This window comes from Gorilla gorilla, chromosome 12, assembly GCF_029281585.2.
Source record: "Gorilla gorilla gorilla isolate KB3781 chromosome 12, NHGRI_mGorGor1-v2.1_pri, whole genome shotgun sequence".
Lineage (NCBI taxonomy): Eukaryota > Metazoa > Chordata > Mammalia > Primates > Hominidae > Gorilla > Gorilla gorilla.
Genome location: NC_073236.2, coordinates 55,278,368 through 55,299,480, shown reverse-complemented (window position 1 = coordinate 55,299,480; position 21,113 = coordinate 55,278,368). Strand labels below are relative to the sequence as shown.

The 21,113-nt window shown below is 35.4% G+C and overlaps 1 protein-coding gene across 1 annotated transcript in view; it reads left to right on the top strand.

Moving 5' to 3' along the window:
• Positions 1 to 21,113, top strand: part of DNAH6 (dynein axonemal heavy chain 6) — a 364,719-nt gene that overhangs the window by 67,082 nt on the left and 276,524 nt on the right. The window contains exons 3-5 of the mRNA XM_063695744.1: positions 276 to 449; positions 3,611 to 3,873; positions 18,668 to 18,935. Coding sequence (XP_063551814.1) covers positions 276 to 449; positions 3,611 to 3,873; positions 18,668 to 18,935 — 705 coding nt within the window. The remainder of the gene's footprint in view (positions 1 to 275; positions 450 to 3,610; positions 3,874 to 18,667; positions 18,936 to 21,113) is intronic.

Sequence of the window (21,113 nt, the reverse complement as noted above, 5' to 3'; positions counted from 1 at the left end):
ATACTTCTGAGCCTTTTCTGTTGTAATTTATTCTTGTAAGTATTCATTGATAATTTCAAGTATAAAATTAATGGAAGCTAGGTAGAAAAGTCTTACTCAAGCAATAGGCCAGGGACAGGCAATGGTAGTAGTTAACTATTAGGACTGCATCTTTGATAGGAAATTAGTCCAAGGAGATCAATTTCCAACAGGAGAAAGAGTCCAAAGGTAGTGAAAAATAAAACAAGTTTATATGAATGTTAATAAAAATTAACATGTCTCTCTATTTCCCAAAGCCAGTGCTAAAAGTCTACCAAGATCATAAGCAGCCAGAATACATACATGAACAGAACCGATTTCAGTTAATGACTGCAGGAATCATTAAACGTCCAGTAAGCATAGCAAAAAAAAGTTTTGCCACATCATCTACTCAGTTTCTTGAGCATCAAGATGCTGTGAAAAAAATGCAGGTATAATATTAAAATACTTAATTGATTCTTTTAACTTAATTTTGTTTTGTATAGCATTGTCAGCATACTTTTAACTCATAAGAATAGAAGCAAAGTCATTTTCTATAAGGTTGCATAATAAGTTTGGGAAATATAACATTTCTTCATCCTATTTAAGGAAAACTCTTACAGGGGAAGAAAATCATAAAGGAAACTTTCAGCATCTGTACAGTGCCTTCTGACCTTCTTTTGCATGATAAAGAAGATATAATAGTATTTTGAATGTTATTATAACTTTTTTGAAATTTTCATCATTTTTACCAAAAATGGTAATCTTTGAAGACCCTGGTGAAGAGCAATAAAGTGAGACAAAGCCAGCTAGCAAGACAATTTGTGTAGCTGGTGAGAGTTGTAGAGCGAGGAAGTTGCCTTGAAAGGCATAAAGAAATGGTAGCTCAGGGAAGAAATCACCAGAGCTTGCCTTTAAATGAATATCTCTAGATAATTGAAGAAAAAATAACAATAAGGGGAGAAAATATGAAAGGCATACCTACAGTAAAGATACCAGTAGAGCCAAGATTTCTCTGAGGTTTTGATTGAGAGGATAACTTTGACAGTCACACATTGAGTGCTGGTTTAGGTCCAACCATTGGATTAGAACTGCTAGACATGCACAGTTGAGGACAAGGTCTGTCCTCAAGGATTTCAGAGTCTGGAGGTACGTAGGTGGACAAGTGAACACTCAGCACAGTGGGGTATAAGAGCTCTCTTTAGTTGTTTAAGGTACAAAATAATGAAAAACTAAATAAAAGGGACTCTTACACCTGGCCATCGGGGGGCCAGTCAGTGAATAAAAAGCCACCTTTGGGAGTTGCACTAAGCTGAGAAGAATGAGTGGAAAGTTAATGGGATAGATAAGATGAGAGAGGTGGGAGCTCGAGGAGAAGCTAGATGCACAGGAGCTTATTTTGGGTTTGGGTGAGATCATCCTGAAAGAATGAAATCATATGATGAACTAGATGGAATTATAAAGCCTCAGTTACTATGGTGTCTGTGAAGTGGAGCCAGAGGGAGCTCTTTCTCCAGAAAAGATCTGAGCCAGGAAAGATTTAATTGCCTGTAAATTAATTCATTTGGCATAAAGAGGGCTTCAAAAATTTGAATTTAAAGAAAAGGAGAGAACGTGTATAGACATCTGGGATAAAAGTGGGGCTGAAAAGGAATGTTAGGTTGTGAGCTATGCTTCCTGGTTGTAGCTGTCACTCAGTGAATAACTCAGTAAAGAGTTAGGAATTAAAGAGAAATATGAAAAATGGGATGTTTTACGTAAAATAAGAAAGGTATTTATTCTGAGAAAAAGGTAATTTTTTCAGATATTGATTTATCTGAATGAGTTTCAAATAGAAATGCAACAAGGAGGATTTCCTGGGAGGTAAAGGAAGGCAGGCAGGAAGGAAAGTTGGAGGCCTCTGTTAATTAAGGAAGAAATTGACTTATCGAATCGGACGGGGCATCCATCAGGGAGAAGTACTGCATTGTACAGTTTATGAATAAATGCTTTCTTTATTTCCCACCCCCAAATCTGAACCTATGTTACTGCTAAAGAACACAGCAGAACACAGTGATTAACTTCCTCCATGGGAGGAAAATGTGAATCACATTTTCCCACTGAGTTACATAATGAGAAATTAGGGCTCAGAGGAAAATATGTAACCCTGTTGTGGAAGAAGTCTTCCACTTAGAATGCAGTAAGACTTTTTAAAGACTAGAACAAATAAAATAAATGCATTTTCTGTTAAAACAGTAACGCTTTAGTCTCATAAAAATACTAAAGTGGACTAGCCCTCATTGAAACATTGAGATAAGGTGATGTGTGTTTTCTCTGGTTCAGGTTTGGCCTATTCATTCTCAGAAGAGAACAGTGTTATTGCTGCCATCCCTGGCCAAGAAGTCAAAGACACACATTTTACCTTTTATGTTCAAAGATGTGTTTCCTTCAGCTCTGAACTTGCTAGGTGTTGTCAAACTGCTATTGAACAAAGTATATTTAATCAGAGTTGGGGTATAATGTTCCCTGTGAGTACAAATTTTCTGGAGAAGTTGTTCCACAGAGCTTGTAGTAATAAATCCCTGCAGAAATGGCAGCCTCTGCCAGCTATGTTAATAGGCAATAAAATACTCATGCGTATATTTACAATAGTTATTCAACAAAGCACGTCTACTATGGTGACTCTTATCTTAAAGCCAGTTACTCCTATACTGTCAGAGAGGCAAGGTGATGACCTTTGGAGTTAGTGTCAAATTTCTTCAAACACAGTGATTAACCTCCTCCATGGGAGGAACAGATATGGGTGATGCCACCCAAGTTTTTTGGGGGGTGTGAGTGGCACTGAGCGCACAGACAGTGAAGCCCAGAGACTAGAGCAAAGCTGGAGTGTGTGGGCATGGCACGGTGGGACTCAGCCTTGCTGCTCCAAGTGTAGTCCATGGTCAGCAGGATCCAAACCCCTGAAAGCAGGTTAGAAAGGCAGAATCTCAGGTTCCACCCTAGCTGTACTGAATCAAAATTTGCATTTTAATAAGAACCCCAGGTAATTCATTGCACATTTAAAGTTTGAGAAGCACTGGTCTAAAGAACAGCCAATAGTAGTTGATAAAATCAATGCTTCTCTAAGGCTATCGCATAGTGATTCCCAACACTCAATATAACCACCCCTCATATTCACAAAGAAGTAAAGTTATGAGTTACAATAACAGCTGTCCAAGACTCCACTCACTGAAGAGCATCAAGGTGGTCAGAACAGAGGGGGAGGTTGGGAGGAGAGGTCCCAGAAAAGATAGATGCAGAGTAACTAAGCAAGGAGGGAAGAGGGCTCCCATGGACATCAAAGACCTGGTAATATTTTGATGTAATAAACATTGAGTTAAAGGAGAGGAGAAGGCAATGGAAGCTGAAACTGGGACTGCTTTGTGGTAAAAGGATGCGTATCTGGATAGGGAGTACTGAGAAGGAATATGACTGCCTAACAATAGTTTGAAAATTTTCAGTGCCAAAATGCTTGCCTTTGAGCCCTAGACATATCATGCAATATGGCAATTAGTCCTTGAAGGTAATATTTTGTTGCTCTTGTGTGTGTGTGTGCAAAGACTCATTTTTTTTTTCAAAAATTGGCTTTGTTTAGATTCATCGACCCTATGTTGAGGTGTTCTCTCCCTCTCCTCCTAAACTGCCACGTACTGGTATTGGAAAAAGAGGTCATTTTGGGACTAGATCTTCAGCTTACCCTAAGTACACTTTTCACGACCGAGAAGAAGTTGTTAAAGCCAACATTCGTGATCCCTTGCAAATCATTAAAATAATACGTGAAAATGAACATCTTGGATTTCTTTATATGATCCCTGCAGTGCCAAGATCATCCATTGAATATGATACATATAATCTAAAGTGAGTTATTTTTTATGATGCAATTTAACATAAAAATTACAAATAAGATTGCACATATTATTTATAATTGATTGGATATTAATAATAACAATATCAAATATAATTTTGGTTATCATTCAATGATAAATGAATCCTAATCACAACAATTTTGTATTTTTTCATTTATCTTCCCTTTATCTATTTAGAAACATTAACTATCTTGCCTGCACTACTGAGCTTCTCATATATTTATGTAATGTTATGCCATATATTTTTAATCAGTATTACAAATGTATTTTTGATACTTTATGATTACTGAGAAAAGATGGCAACATATAAAAAGCAGATGATGCACGATTTGTTTTTCATGTTATTTCACCTTTGCTTTATAGAGTAGAAATAAGGATTTTTTAATAAAATGAGCTTGATAACTTAGGGTATTCATATAAATGAATAATATCCACACACTTTCTGTGTGTTGTTGCCGCACATTTGTTGTTGATATAATTGGAAGTCACATAATTGTGAGTCTGCAAGTTGCTTTGAAGTTCAGCACAACAGATAATAGTAGGACTTAAAGATGATACTGGCTTTCCTCTGTTATTTAGTTGGGCTGACAGCAGTTCTTGAGACAGTCTTTTCTTGATGGTGATAATAGTTTCGCTTCACCACTAAATTCACTGAGCTACCTTCCCCATTCACGGCTCTCTTATTCTCCCTTATTCAACAACACCATAGTTTCAGTTGAGAAGGTGACACTGAGGGCAGCTCTCCTGCTGCAGAAAATGGGTAGAGAAGAAAAGCTTTTTAATCAAAATTTAAAATGACAGATTTGTTGTAAATCTTAAAGAGCTTAACAGCAGTGAACAATAACTTGTAGGAAGGACAGAAATGCTTATGAAAATGCAATCGTTCAGCAAAATTTATTGAGCATGATCTCCGTAGCAGGAACTGTTTTACATGCTTAAGATACATTAGTAAACCATCCATATCAAAATTGTTGCCCTCATGGAACTGACATTTTAGCAGAGGATGGCAATAATAAACTATACATGAGTAAATTATGTAGAATACTAAAATGTGATAAGTATTGGAGAAAAAAATAGAGGCAAAGAGGATTAGGAGTGCTGGGGAAGAGGTTGTGAATTAACTGGGGTGGTCAGAGTGGGCCTCATTGAGAAGCTGTCATTTGAACAAGGACTTGAAAGAGAATAAATGAATTATGTGGTGGTGCAGTTATGAGCATTCCAGGCAGCAGGAAAATGAATACAAACATCCTGAACTGGGAGCAGACCTGGCATGCTCAAAGGGCAGAGAGGAGGCTGGTGTGACTACAGTAGAGTGAACAAGAGATAAAGGATATATCGTGCAAGACCTTGTTGGCTACAACAGTGGAGAACCATGGAAGGATTTTGGGCAGAAAAGTGTCATGATCTGATTTACATTTTTTAAGGAACCATTCTGGCTGCTGTGTGAAGAATAGGCTTTGAGGCAACAAGAGTTGAAACAGGAAGACAAATTGAAGGCCGTAGTTACTCAGGGGAGAAAGGGACTGGGGATGATGATGAAGTGGTAAGAAATAGGTCTGCTTCTGAAAACAATTTGAAGGTGAAGCCAACGGGATGTCTTTACAGACATTATATAGGGTAGACAACCAGAAAGGAGTACAGGATGAGTTTAATGATCCAGTTGTCTGAGCAAGAGGGGTAGAGTTGCTGTTGACTGTGAACCCTGAAAATCTGAGACAGTTCTCAGTTAATTTAGAAAGCTTATTTTGCCAAGATCATGGAGGCACGCCAATGACACAGCCTCAGGAGGTCCTGATGACATGTGCCCAAGGTAGTACGGGCACAGCTTGGCTTTATACATTTTAGGGAGACACGAGACATCAATTAATATGTGTAAGATGTACATGGGTTCAGTCTGGAAAAGTGGGAAAACTCAAGGCCAAGATGGAAAAACTCAAAGTGAGGAGGGGGCTTCCAGGTCATAAGTAGATGAGAGACATTCCTTTGAGTTTCTGATTAGCTTTTCCAATGAGGCAATGATATATGCATTAATCCCAGTGAGCACAGGGGTCACTTTGAATAGAATGGGAGGCAGGTTTGCCATTAGCAGTTCCCAGCTTGACATTTACCTTTAGTTTAGTGATTTGGGGGCCCCAAGATTTATTTTCCTTTTACAACTGAGACATAGAAGACTGAATGGAGCAGAATCATCAGGGAATAATACATGTTTGGGTTCGGATACATTAATTTTGGGATGTCAAAAGGAGAAGAGATGGTAGACGAAGGAGACTTGGGGTAAAAAAAAGAGGATTTTTCCAACATGAGAGAATTCATTTTTTTAAGATGGAAGAATTAACATATAATGTAATTTAAAGCCCTTCAATTAAAAAAAAACCCTTAATAATATTGTCATTCCTACCACTACTTTACTCACTTGTATAGTTCTTTGTAAGTTTTTGGTGAAGAACTTGTAGATCTTTAGTGGAAACTGATGGAAAGTGGGTTATTTGGTGATTTTAAAACATAATTCTGGATTCATATGTGAAAATGTTCTCATAGTTTTCTCTTCAGAAAAAAATAATCATCTAATAACCCAGATATCAAAGAGTGCTGTTTGTGATGTTCATTTTCCACTGTGAGAAGAGCCAGATTTTGCCCCATGTAGAACTGATTCTCATCTATTTACCAGCACAATAGAAAGTATTGAAGAGGAGACTGAAAACTGCTTTTGTTCAGTTCTGGAGATTTATTTCTAGACTAATGAGCACTTCTACTAGGGAAATTGAGTTGATGTTTTATACTTTTTTGGACTCACAGAAGTGACGCTTAATAGTAATATGTAAGTTCTCATTTAAAAAGATATTTTGGAATCATGGTTTGTTATCATTATTGCAGTTTAGGGTTTGATGTTGAATTTTCCTCCCTAACTTGAACTCCAAATATCATAAATCTTGTGAGTAAAGACAATTATTTGGATGCTATGGAGTTGGCAGCAGCTAAACTGGAAGTTAAACATAGTATATACTGTGTCAACAAGATGAGGTCATGTTATTACCAAACTCCTTTTAAAAGTAATGTGATAAAATAACTGTAAGGCTGTGAATTTGCTGTTGAAGAATGTCTTCACTACCCAACAAATGTGGTGAAGCTGTGGAAGCATTTTTTATAATCTTTCAATCTAGAGCAATAATCTCTCTCTCTGATAAGCCTATTGAATTTTTCCAGAAAAAATACGTGAGCAAAATGCAAAATAATGCTTCTCAGTATAGAACTGAATAAAGGTGAAATTGAGATCTAAACTATGGAAATCATTTAAAGTTGCACTTCTTATAGCAAAAAACTTTTAAAAATGATATGTCATGCTATTGATGAAGCACCTATGGCAAGGTATGCTTAGAGAGAAAATAGAATAAGTTATAAGTTATTTGCAAAATTCCCTTATTAACTAACTCTATGCACATCATTATAAAGTGTGCTGACAGATATTTTGCTTTAATCACAAATGTGCAATGCAGATATCAGTGTTTGCTGTAAATACAGTACACGTATGAGAAAAATATGCTTGACAATTTTTTTTCCAATTATCACTAAAAACCTATAGAAGAGTTTTTTCATTTAGTTGTGAGCACGGATTTAGACTGCAAAAGGCATGTAGGAATCAGTAGTGTCTGAGCACTTAGCTGTGTGTGCAGCAAGAAAGGCTTTGCCCTGCTCAGAGACAACATTCACATACAACAGTAAACCTCTCATTTTTGACTTAGCATTGACAGAGAGTGAAAATTGTGGATCTCCTCAAATCAAGGATACTAACTGTGCACTTTTCCATGGTCATACAGTGAAATAGCAAGTAAAAGATTTTATTTCCATCATGAAATATGCAGGAAATGAAGAGTAAGATTTAGAACATTTTGTGAAACTAATATTACTGATAAAGACCATTTCTATGATTTTAGGGGGCTTGCTCAAGGATCATGTCTTAGAGATATGTTCAATATTTTGAGTAGACAGCGTATCACTTTGGTGCCAAAATACTTTGAAGATAAGAATACAATATTGGAATTTTAGGCTGACTGAATTCTAGTGTATATGGCGAATGTACCTGAGGACGGATTTGGCTCTTTCCAGCATCTTATGATTTTACTAGTTGGAGGAAAATAATTGATCATGTATTAGTGGGCATATCTATCCAAAAATCATATTTAAACTCAAAAACCTGAGGAGATAACTTTTCAATCCAAATTTAACCAAACAGCTGATAAGAATTTGTTTACTTCCATTTTCTAAATTGAAACACTCAGCCTTGCAGCTTTATAGCATAATGTACTTATTGGCTTACCATCTGATTCAGTGCTAAAAGCAGACTCCAGTGAAATGATCAAGAAATTCTGGATCCATAGATTGTCTAGAGGTCCAGAACTATGTGACAGAAGTTCTAGTTACATGGTCTCATTTCCAAAAACTAAGGTTGTTATTTAAGATCTTTTAATTTTTTTAAAAAATTACAATGGGGAAAAGGAGCTAGCTGTGTGTGAACCCTCATCTGTGGCTCACACTACCCATCATTCAGATGGCTGAAGAGAACGTTGTTATTAATTTTTTAAAATTATGACTTATATTTATTATTTTAAAATTTGCGACGAGACCTTCACAAAATTTACATAACACTGATGGTCTGAGTGAGTATCAAATGCCCAGTCAGTGGTTCCAGATGCTAAATGTTTAACACAGCTATAAGGCAAAGCTTCCCAAGGAGTGTACTGCAGCCAAGCAAGTGACTCCCAGTGTGCCCTAGTTGTTTATGGTGGTAAAAACTTATTTTTTAAAAAAAAAAACACAATCGCTCAGAAATTTATCATGGGTGAAATTTTCTTTTTCTAATATTTGTATGGTTACCTTGTCAAACTTCCTGAATTCAGAAAATATTTCCGTGGGTAAGACTGTGTAGTCCCCTCTGCCAGAGAGCAGCTCTATAGTGGGAACACAACACAGCCTCTGCCACCTTCCTGTTGAGCCATCGCACTGAGTTTGATTGTTACTGTAAACACTTCCTTTAGGTTTCTAAGACAAACTCAGTTTATCAGCACAACTCTTTGTTTTGTGTATGTGAGAAACACAAAGAAATCCTTGTTCAGTTTTTTTTTTATTTCATTTGCTCTTTTTTTGTGTGTTTTCCTTTTGACACAATATTAGGTGTTCCTAAAAAAATAAGCAACAAGATGTTTCTGATTATTTTTTCTATCCCTTCTTTCCTCCTTTCCTCTTGTTTGGTTTTTGATGTTACCAACTGGGAAAAATCTGAATTTTAATTGAATTTCATAATTAATTGTTTTTAAAACTTAAAAAATAATTTTTCAAAGCTTAATTTTCAAATTCAACTTGGGAAATGTAATGTTTAAAATGGTTCTCATGATTTTTTAGACACTGTTGTGGGTTTGAACCTAAAGAAAGATTATTAAGTCAAATAGAATAACATATTAGATTTAGCATTAGAAATAACATTTCTTTATTAGAAAACATATTCTAATAAAATTATCTTGGTAAAGAGCACTGTAGGCTTTCATAATTTTCAAAGGTCTTTTTGATCCTATATGAGTGTAATTAATGTTTTTTTTAATTTTATAATTTTACTTCTTAAATTAATGAAACCTATATACCAATACTTTATATTTTCTTACCACATCCTTGAGTTTTTAAAAAATTTTAAATCATTTGCTGATATTAAGGTCTACAATTCTCTTGAAGACTTTATGATAATATGGATTTAATTTTGACAGATATTTATATTTTTGCTCATTTATAAGGAAAATTTTCTGTTAAAGCTAGAAAACTATCAGATCTATATGGCAAACACAGAAGTCAAAAGAGATGAGAAATTAGGCAGCATAATTAGGATTATCTCAAACTTAGATTTGTAAACTATAGTAATAGACCTGTCCCTTTGCCTAAATATCTTATTTGTATAAAAATGTTATCAAATTAATCAGTGGTGTCAAACAAGTTATTTCAATACCTTTTCAGAGATATCCACCCCACCCAGAAAAGGGTTTGAGCTTTTAAAAGCATTACAAGAACAAAATATGAAACAAATTTCTGTTTTTAGATTAGTATCAGATAAAGAAGCTCAAGAAGCTAGGAGTGCAAGAACACATAATATCTAACATCAGAATGAATCACTATTGTAGAATTGCAATTTTACCAGCTTGTGTGGAAGTTTTTTATACTACTTGGAACCAGAAAAGCAAAAAAAAAAAAATCAATAACATAATTAGTAGACCAACATATTAGATGATATAGATGATCATAATCCAAGACATTATTAAAGTTTTATTGCAATATTTAATTGCATATTGATGAATCTATAGACATTAGTAACTGCTAGACAACAGCACTATTTACAGTCTCTGAGGTGAAATGTCTGGAAGAACTTTGTTTAGGAAGAAGAAAAAAGAACTCTGGGGATTAAATATTCAAGGCAAATGAGGTATTATGAAAATACTTCTTAAAAATGTTTGTTACAACCAAGGTTTACTCTGATAGCACTGGTATTCAAGTAATATGTTATTTGCAGAGGGACTTCCATGTGTAAATGGTTTCCTAAAATTATGAATTACAAATTTTAAAATATTGTCAAAATGATGTCCATGATAAAATCCAAGCTATCAACCACATAACCGTTTGTTTTTAGCTTTCTACAAAAAACTGAGAACAGAATACTATTTTTCGTTGTTTCATAGTTAAGTGCATTGGCAATCCAAAGGATGAGTTTTATCAAGAATTGGGAAGTATTTTGCAAATGATCCAACTTTGCAGATTTAGTAAAGGTTAGTTCTTAGTTACACACCTGGGTTACTTAGTTGACATTTGACCACCTGAATAGCTTAACTGAAAAATTACGGCAGCTGCCAGGAAATATATTAACACTTACTGACAAAGATTAGGAATTGACAGCAAAAATTCAACTTGGGAAACGTAATGTTTAAAATGGTTCTCATGATTTTTTAGACGCTGCTGTGGATTTGAACCTAAAGAAAGATTATTAAGTCAAATAGAATAACTTCTGTGTTTGAGAGAAATCTTCACCATTGTTTCTAAAATCATTACAAGAAATGTCAACACTGCATCAAAAAAAGACAAGTAACAACTGTTAGAGTTAAAGAATGGTGGTACCTTTGGTGAATAATTTCAAGAGAACAAGGTATCCAAATTTTGACTAGTGGAAAAGGGAGTTTTCATCTGTCAGAGACAAAACAATAAATAAATCATCTTCTGTCATTTGCTGCCTGCTACTTTTACAAAGTTTCTTAAGAGTGGTGACTATCAAGAACTTGGACAGATCATTCATCATGTCTTAATTAGACATGATGTAGCTACTTCAAAAAAGTTATGGTCACAGCTGTGGTTGCTTATGAGCTAGACATAATTGGAAGTTTTATCAAATATTATATCCCTAATTTGGGATAATTATGTCCCAAATTAAAAATTATATAATCTCACATATTATTTGCATTGTGTTTTGTCATATTATATAAAGAAATTGTAATTAATGTCTTCACCAAGCCCCTGCAGTTTATATCAGTGTGCCTTATAAAATGTTATCATTGCATGGGTTTTATAACATTCAAAGTTTGAGAAGCATTGTGCTAGAGGATTGTAGAATGATTTTCTCCTGCATAAGAATCTGACCTTTGGCTAATCCTGCAGCTGTGTACCCTCAATAACCTAAAAAAAGTAAAATATTGATTGTTTATAGGCAACATTGCTTATGATAAAAATGACATCAATTAGTAAATTATAGCTTCATTAGGAGGAACTAAGAAAGAATTATAAATACCTTATGGGGAGTCATAGCTTTTGACTTCCCATAGTTCAGATTCTTTTTTTCTGAGCATGTGCCCTGTAGGAATGCTGAAATCTATGCTTATAGGCTTATTGCAAGAGATGTTGGCTCCTGTGAGTAATAAGGCTTTTAGGCCAGAGTGGCTTTCATATGCACTCAATGTGGATCTCATCTTTTTGCATCTGAGTTGACACCTAGGGAGAAGATAGCTCCCAGGTGGCTATTAGACTGCTGCAAGGACTCCAATGGGAAAGTAATGTCTGATGCTGCCCTGAAGGCAATAAGTGGTTCCGGGTTTTTCTGAGTAGATGGATGCCAAATAGAAGTATATGAAAGTCTTGTGAGTTTTAACATTTCGTTGTATCTAAGAAGATCCCTGGTGAGGCAATTTTTAAGTATTCCTTTTTCAGGTTGGTATAAAAGGACCCACTGTTGATATTAGAAAATTCTCTCCCTAGTAGATGATAGGTGTTTTTCATATCTATGTAACCCTTCACCTCACCATTATTTCAATTATATAAATTCACATTTTGCTGTTTTTTGTTTTGGCCATTGAAATATAAACTTGCTCACACTGATAAGGAACTGTGGGTGCTTTTATAAGGCATAGTGGGGTACTAAGTCTTTGCGATGTTAATGGGTGAGTACTGCAACATGATAGTATTAACACCAACTATAGTATATGCCAAATCTTGTTCTAAATGTTTCATATGTATTAGCTCATTTAATCTCCACAGCAACTCTTTAAGGTAGGTAGGATTGATATACCCATTTGACAAATGATGAAAGTCACAGAATTAAGTTCACATAGCTAGTGAGTCATGGAGCTGAGATTCAGATTATTTGGATTTTAGAACCCAAGTCCTCATGCACACCACTTAATATACTCATCCTCATAATGACAACTACTCCTGCATTTGTGTCACACAACTGTGTTAGGCATTGTGCCAAGTGCTTTCTGTACATTAGTCTTCTTTCTTCCTCATAAACATCCTATTAGAATGGCATTATATATAGTGGAAAGATAAGAAAATTGAGGTATAGATTAAAGACTTTTCTATTTGATATTGTTTTGTGATTTGCAGTAGGAAATTCAGAATAATGTCTGATGCTCCCATCTTTCAATTCTATGATTTCATTCTCTGTGCAAAGTCAAGTTTAAAGCTATTAAAATCTAACAGATAGTTCAGATTGTATGGCAGAGGCTTCCCCCAAATCTGAGCATCTTTTGGGTCCACAGAATGCCGTGAAACAGGACACCATGTCTCCTATACCTCAGTGTTTCCCAATGTGTCTTTCCAAGAACATTAGACCTAAATTATTCTCATTGATAGATGGTTAACAGATGTGTTCTGTGATCATGTAAATTTGAGAAACTTTGTTAAGTCAGTAGTTAGGATTAGGATTCCAATTAGAATCTTTGAAACACAGGTACATGACTTGGGATATTAGAACTATATCAAGTTCTACTTTAAGCTTAGGACATGTTCCTTCTAAACAACTAATTTTGGTCTCTGGTTGTTTCTAAACTTGTTAAAAGTACTTTTTAGGCAGCTTTTAAAATCTCACACTAAAGCTATTTTATCCTTTAAATTATATTACTATTTAGTGGCCAAGAACAGAAAACACAGATGCCAGCTTGAAACCTTCTGAAGTAGAGGCATTCTGGTTTATGTGTGAAGTTATAATTATTTTTTAAAAAACTTTAGAATGAGGTATATATATTATGCAATAACGAGCAGATCATTTTGAAGCCATATTATCAAAAAAACCTCACCAGGTTGTCTAACACAATGGCAGTTTTCTTAGGCTAATCTACGAAGAAATTTAAATCTATTAAGTCAAATTTGAGTCAGCAAGTGGAAACACTATGGGCCCTTTGGATTTTCATTTGGAATAATCAAAAACCCTCCTTCTGGTTAATCAAACCAGAAATAAAACAAGCATTTCTCTTCCCTGGTTTACATTAGATCTATTGTTTCCCAATACAGTTAGATCTAGACTCCAGATTGTCTCCCTACCCTTCCTTCAAACACATGCACACACAAACATACATGCACACACATCCTGGCACTGCTCTGGAGCTATGGTGATTTAGTGGATGATGGTTTCATTTCATACAAAAATCTGAAGAACCTAGAACAGTAGCTCTTAGCCTTAGCTGCTCATTAGAATCACCCAGGCTGTACTTCCACTTAATTATGATTTATCTGATCAGTCTGTGGTGGAGCCTGAGCAACAGCTTTTCTTTAAAACTTACCAGTTGATTCTAAGAGTCAATCAGAGTTATGCATCATGGACCTACAGGAGCATTTCTCAAGCCCTAAAAGACTTGCTAAAACACAGATGGTTAAACCCCTAGATGATTTAACAGGCCTAGGGTGGAGCCTGAGAATGTGCAATTCCCACATTGTGCTCATGCTGCTCTTCCAAGGACCATACATTGAGAAACATTGACCATAGAGCACTCTCCTGGTGATGAAACTTGGAAGTTTCCTCTTAGTTTTGCTTTTGTTTAATTTTCCAGGTAAAAAAAGAGTTCTTTACCAGATATTTTGCCATCTTTGGTTAATCAAACCAGAAGTAAAGCAAGCATTTCTCTTCCCCATGTTAGGTTAGATCTAGTCTGATATTGAGTCATGGCAAGGACCATCATCAAACAGATTGAGGTTGATAAATGCAGAACTCAGGAAGCGGCCTATTTCTTCCCAGGCACTTGCTTGCTTACCTTTATTCAATGAATACACCCAAATCATAATACTTTAAAAACATGTAATAATGAAAATAGACAACTTAGAGTTGTATAGGGCCACAAGAGCTTATCTAATTCAGCCTTAAAGCAGGTAAGGAATAACTCTCTTTCTTGTAGAAATCACAAATTTGAAAGAAGCAGGAGGTAACAGGGAACAAAGACACATGTATGCATTCAAGCATGGCCTAAAATGAATATGATGAAGAAATCAGCCTGATTGAAGAGGATGATTTGTGTTGACAGAGAAGGAACTAATGTGAAACAGGAAGAGAGTGCCACAAATACCTGGGAGAATAACTTGGATTTAATGACAGGAGCAATAAGAGGCTCTTCAAGGTTCTTGAGCACAGCAGTCACATGAGGCAAACTATGTTTCTGCAATATTGGTCTGGTAGATTGGTTTAAGGATGAATAGAAGCATTTTCAATCACTGCAGTGTATAACAGATGGAACTGCTATTTGAAATAACATCACATTGAGGTTTTATTGTTTTGGAAGTCAATGAATTGATTTCAGGAGGAGAAAAATTTTTTTAAACCCCAGAGGGGTTCTAAGCCCCAAAGTAGGTTCACTTTGAGTTATATCTGAAATGACTAATAATAATAGGACAATGATTGACCTACCACAAGGGCCCCAAAATTCTCTCAGTTCATGTGGTTATCTCAAATGAGACACACATACTTTTAGAAGTTAATAGAAGTCTTGAAGTCTAAGTTTCATTTAAGATGGATACAGACAGGTTCTACTGTAAAATAATTTGACAAGGGACCCCTTGATCTTCATTGAACAGCAAGAAAGCACTACATATATTTTTTCCAATTATGAGACAGTACAGCATAGTTAAATATAATTTTATTTGAGACTTCCATCTCAATCTAATTAGTTAACTATCCAAGGATCTCTAGTTAACTAGATCCTAAAGTCATCTTCTTTATCTGAAATGTAGGAATTTTATAACACAGCAGTTGAATTTTTAAAAAGTTTTCTTTTTGTTTCTTAAAGGAAGCCTACTTTTTCTGATTATCTCCTCAAAGAAAGGCCTTAGTGGAACAAACATCCAAAACCACTCTCTAGGAGGCAGCTGAAGTTTGATCCTGAGTGCTAAGAAATGCCGAGGGAGCAGTCATCATCATAGGAGTCGTGGTTCAACTACTGAAATGGATAAACACTTGGAGGCAGAGCATGTAGAGCAAAACACGCCAGTCCAAGGGGTAGATCTGGGGGATGACCTCTCAGTAATGAACTGGAAAGTCTAAGAATAGGATTACAGAGAAATGTGCATACACTGTCTTTTAAGCAAATCTTTTCCTCACCCTGCGGCCCCTTCTACCTACCGACTGGATTGGGCTTGAGGGAAGTCCTGTTGATCTTTGGAAAAATAATTCCATTAAAGTAGCAGGAAACAAAACCGTTTTTCTGGAACTCTAAGAAGGAATGGATAAGGTGGATGTGGCCATTGACACACACCATTATAAAGGAAACTTAAAAGAAGAAGAAAAGTGTGGGATTTTAGTTAAGTAGGTGGCAGGGTCAAGAAAAGATTTTCTATGTGCTAAAGGGACATTCTGCACACTTTTAGATGTGGAGGAAAAGAAACCAAAAAACTAGGGAGAGTTAGAGAAAAGTGAGGTGAAACCTCTCCATCTCCATTTGGAGGAAAGCATGAGAGAAACAATCAGAGGGAAAAAACATGGTATGTTGAACTTCAAGTGAAGATATGAGAGGGAGCTTGCCTTGTCTTCATATTTTTTTTGTTATTTGCTTTGAAATAAAGTTTGGTGGTTCACAAACATTATTGTGTATCGCAATCACCCAGGCATCTCACTATCCTTGAGTCTTGGAATACATAAAGATTCTGATTCTGCGATGGACTCAGAAATCTAGATTCTTAATAAGCACCCCAGATGATTTTGATGCTGATGATCCAACCTTTGAAAGGGCTCTCGTGTGTTCAGTTGTTCAATGAACAGTAGAGATGTGTAAAGAAGGAAAAGACTTGGGGGCTTGAGAATAAAGTTCTGTGATAAGAAGAGAAATACAAATAAAAGGAATTCCTAAGTGGCACTGAGCACCAAGTTAGAATTCAACATCATGGACCACAGCTACCATCTTCTAGAAGGGCCATCAGTAGCAGATAGATCACACAGAGCAAGTTTTCCAGACACGCACCAGGGCCGTGGTCAGCAATTTGTTCTTGTTTTTAGGTTGCTTTGATGCCTGATGTTAATGAAACATCTGAAGTTTATTATAATTTCAGTGGCAAATTGAAGTTTTACATTTTAGAGAGAATCACCCCAAGAATACCCTAATTATATCTTTAGCTATTGACAACGAGAAAAGGAAAGACATGTAAAATGTATTCCATATTCCTCACCAGCCCTGTGCAATACCTGGCATTTTTCCAGACATTTCTGGGGTGAGTTAATTAGAACACAGACAAAAAGTCAGATAGTGGTATCAGGTAAAAGCCGAGCAGGTTGAAGCTTTTCCGTGGCAGCCCTGAAGTTGGAGGGACTATTCCTCTCCCACTTCGCACAGCACCATCAGCCCCCCACATCTCCTTGCTTGCAGGCTCACATGAACAGCTGTTGGTTTGGGTTTGCTTTCATTCTGGTCCCGTGTGCCATAATTTTAAAAATATTTTTGTTACTCAGTTTTATTAAAATGAAAATAGAAATTAAAAACTAAAAATGATTTATACCAGTGGTTCTTAACTTTTTTTAACAGACCCAAAACATAGAATTTTGTTCCAATGTCTTAAAAACTTATCATACATATATACATGAATTTTCCATACAACATTTTCAGGGATTTCACAAATAACTTGAAGGCTGTGTTAAAGGGCTGTGGCCCGGACGTGGTGGCTCACGCTTGTAATCCCAACACTTTGGGAGTCTGAGGCAGGGAGATCACTTGAGGTTAGCAGTTCGAGACCAGCCTGGTCAACATGGTGAAACCCTATCTCTACTAAAAATAGAAAAATTAGCCAGGCATAGTGGCAGGCGCCTGTAATCCCACTTACTCCAGAGGCTGAGGCAGGAGAATCTCTTGAACCCGGGAGGTGGAGGTTGCAGTGAGCCAAGTTTGCATGGCTGCATTCCATCCTGGGCAACAGAGCGAGACTCCGTCTCAAAGATAATCATCATAATAGTAGTAGTAGTAGTAATAAAATAAAATAAAGGACCATGGACTCCAGGTTCAGAATGTAGAGCCAAGGACTGAAAGACGTGGAAAATAGCTGATTTTCACTGGACTGTTCCTAATTTCTGCCTAGTACATGTAAGTTTTGCATAGTTTTAACATAGAAACAATTTAAGGCTTTGTTTTTGCCCTTAACCTTTATCTTGTTTTACTAAGCTCTCCTAACAGAGAGAAACATTTTAGAAAAATGTTATTTTCCTAAATTCCTAAATATATTTCAATAAGGTGCTATATCATATTTCACACTCGTTCTATTACTGAATATTTCTTGCATTCAATATTTCAGCATTATAGCTAAAATTACAGATAATATCGTTTTGCTGTAGGAAAAATTTTATTTTAAGCAGTTTTAGAGAATCGGCCCTATTTTCATTGCTTCATTTCTTTCTCCTGTCCTTTCTCTGTTTTTACTCTGTTCTTGCTTCTTTTCTTTACTTGATCAGTTTTCTGTTAATCATACAGTTGAAGAATGTCCATGACAACAGTTTGAAAGAGAGATATTATGAACTAAACAATTTATCAATAATAAATATTTTGTTGGTGATAAATTGGGCATATAATATTGGTCTTGATTCTTATCTCACCTAATTAATGTTTCCTTTTATCTTTCTCATAATTCTGTCATGACTTAATAGTGCAAAATTCTTTTATGCTATTAATATTGAATAGTTTCTGAAGAGTTAATAATAGATCAAAACTTAACTCCAGATAGTTTTAATGTAGAACTATTAAATTTTATTAATTTATAGTCAATTCATTTTAATGTAAAAATCATGTAACTGAAATCTTCAAGCCAATATTGCCACAGTTGTGAAATCTTTATAATAAGCACAACTTGTTTAACTCATTTTCTTGAGTAATGTATTTAATGTGAAAGTAGTTGGTTAGAATTTTTTAACTTTAAATAACATTTGCTTTCCAGAAATGTTTTATCTCCGTAGAATAAAAAAGCAATGCAATTGCTTCATTTTGTATTGATTACTTTATTTATTAGTCCCAATTTTTATTTGTTTACAGAGTTGTAAGTTATGAGAACATCAATAAAAATGACTACTATACTATTAGCCAAAGGGCAGTAACACACATTCATAATGAAGACATTGAATTTATCGAAATTGATCGATGGGAACAGGAATATCTATATCACAGAGAACTCACTAAGATTCCCATATTTTCACTGTTCCGGAAATGGAAGGCTTTTAGTGTATGGAGGAAGAATGTCCGCTCCAAGAAAATCACTGGATGTCAAAAATCTCTACAAAAAAATTTGTTCATTGTTAATCCTGTATGTATTTATCATTTATATTTTAAAATAATTACTTACAAAAAAAGAAAGTGTGCATCTATTATAGCTGTTGGTATAGACTGTTCTTGAAATCAAATATTTTATATTCTTAAGAGAATTCCCAGTTTTCATCCTGTCTTGTCATTTAGGAGTCTAGCAATCTAGGGGTGTTTCTACATTTTAACTAGGGTTGCAAAATGCAAAAGTATAAGAAGAGAGTTACACAGGTCCCTTTTGATTAGAAGTCACCTCAGAGTTTTTGGATTTGTGATCCCCTTTGTTGTTGATTAGGAAAGTTATATATCATTTTGAGCAGAGTAGGCTGGTAGCCTCTATTACCTCCCCTCATCTTTGAGACACTCTAGATTTTATAGTCCAAAATAAGTCAGGGCCTTGTTTTCATGGGTCAGTACCTCCTAATATGTCATATATTTCCTTTACAATGGATTCATACAGTAGGAAAATTTTTAATATTTACTTTGGACAACGGGGTGATCATGAAAACAAAACTGTGAAAAAGTGTGTGACCATATTTATAATTTCTATCTATTGAATTTCAACTTGCATTAGAAGTTTCCTACTTGGCCCCTAGGAATAAACTGCAATCATCATTACCATCACACTCAGAGTTCTGGTCCTCAGCTGTCTTATTTCTATGACACTATCTCAAGTTTGCTTTTTACTAGTCATTTCCTTCACTTTGCATGTGATAATATGAAAGACCGTTATCAACATGCCAGTCACACAATAGGGAGACATTCAAGGTCTCTGGCTAACATAAATATTAGTACAAGACAAATATATAAGAGGGACTATCTCAAGTCATCCATTCCATTGTGCATTCTGAGTTGTGAAAAAATATTCCAGTCCTTCTTGACATGAAACTCAAATTTCATTAAGGATCCATCAGTCATTTGAAGTTATTTTACCATCTTTCATCTTTTACCATGTCTTGAACACTACATATATCATACATTTGTTGCTAGGTATGTAAAATAGTTCATTCTTGATTTGTCTTTGAAATTACTTCTATCAGTCCTCGAGGCATGTTCTCTTATTTTATGTGCTGAGAGTTTTCATTCTGTGTCCATCATTCATACCAGTGGTGTTTCGGCCTTTATAGTATCTTCTCTTAAATTTAGTCCCAGCAGACTAGAAAGCTCTCATCCTTTTAAGCAAGGATTGGCCTAAATAACAGACTCATTGCAGTCGTTTAAATATGTATTAAATGCTATAATCACCCACACACTTACCACTAGTCTTATATTTATAATTAGTTAACTAGGGCTGATTCCCCTAGACAAAGTTGAAGGGAGACATACGAGTTGTCCTTGTTTTCTTTTTATGATTTTTTTAAGAATAACCAATTTTGTTGGCACCTGTGCCTATGTCATTCCCTTATAACAGTTTTGATATATAATTTACATACCATACAATTCACACATCTGAAGTACACAATTCAATTATTTTTAGTATATTCACAGAATTGATCAACCATTACCACAGTCAATTTTAGAATATATGCATCACTCCAAAGAAAACCTCATTACCCATTAGTGGTCACTCTCTATTTCTTTCTGACCTACCTGTCCCTTCCCCCAACTATAGGCAACCACTAATCTACTTTCTATCTCCATAGACTGGCCTGTTCTGTACATTTCACACATGGAATCATACAATACACTTGGCTCTCAGTGTCTTGGGGAACTGGTTCCAGGACCACCCCAGCAAATACCAAAATCCACGGATGCTCAAGTCCCATATATAAAATGGCACAGTATTTGCATATAACCTACAAAAATCCTCCTATATACTTTGTCATCTCTAAATTACTTTTAATACCTAATACAATGTAAGTGCTATGTAAATAGTTATACTATATTGTTTAGAAAATAATGACCCAAAAATTCTATTCATCTTTAATATGGACACAAGCATTGTAGACCCTACTAAATTTTTAATCTACAGTTGGTTGAATCCATGACTCTGGAACCCGAGGATACAGAAGGACTGTATGTGGTCCTTTATGACTGACTTTTGTTTATTCAGCTAATGTTTGCAAGGTTCTTCTTCTATGTTGTAGCATAGCATTTTTAAAAGTTGGCACATTATGTTGGATATGCCTATTTTATTTGTCCATCTATTGATGGATATTTGGATTGCTTCCACTTTTTATCT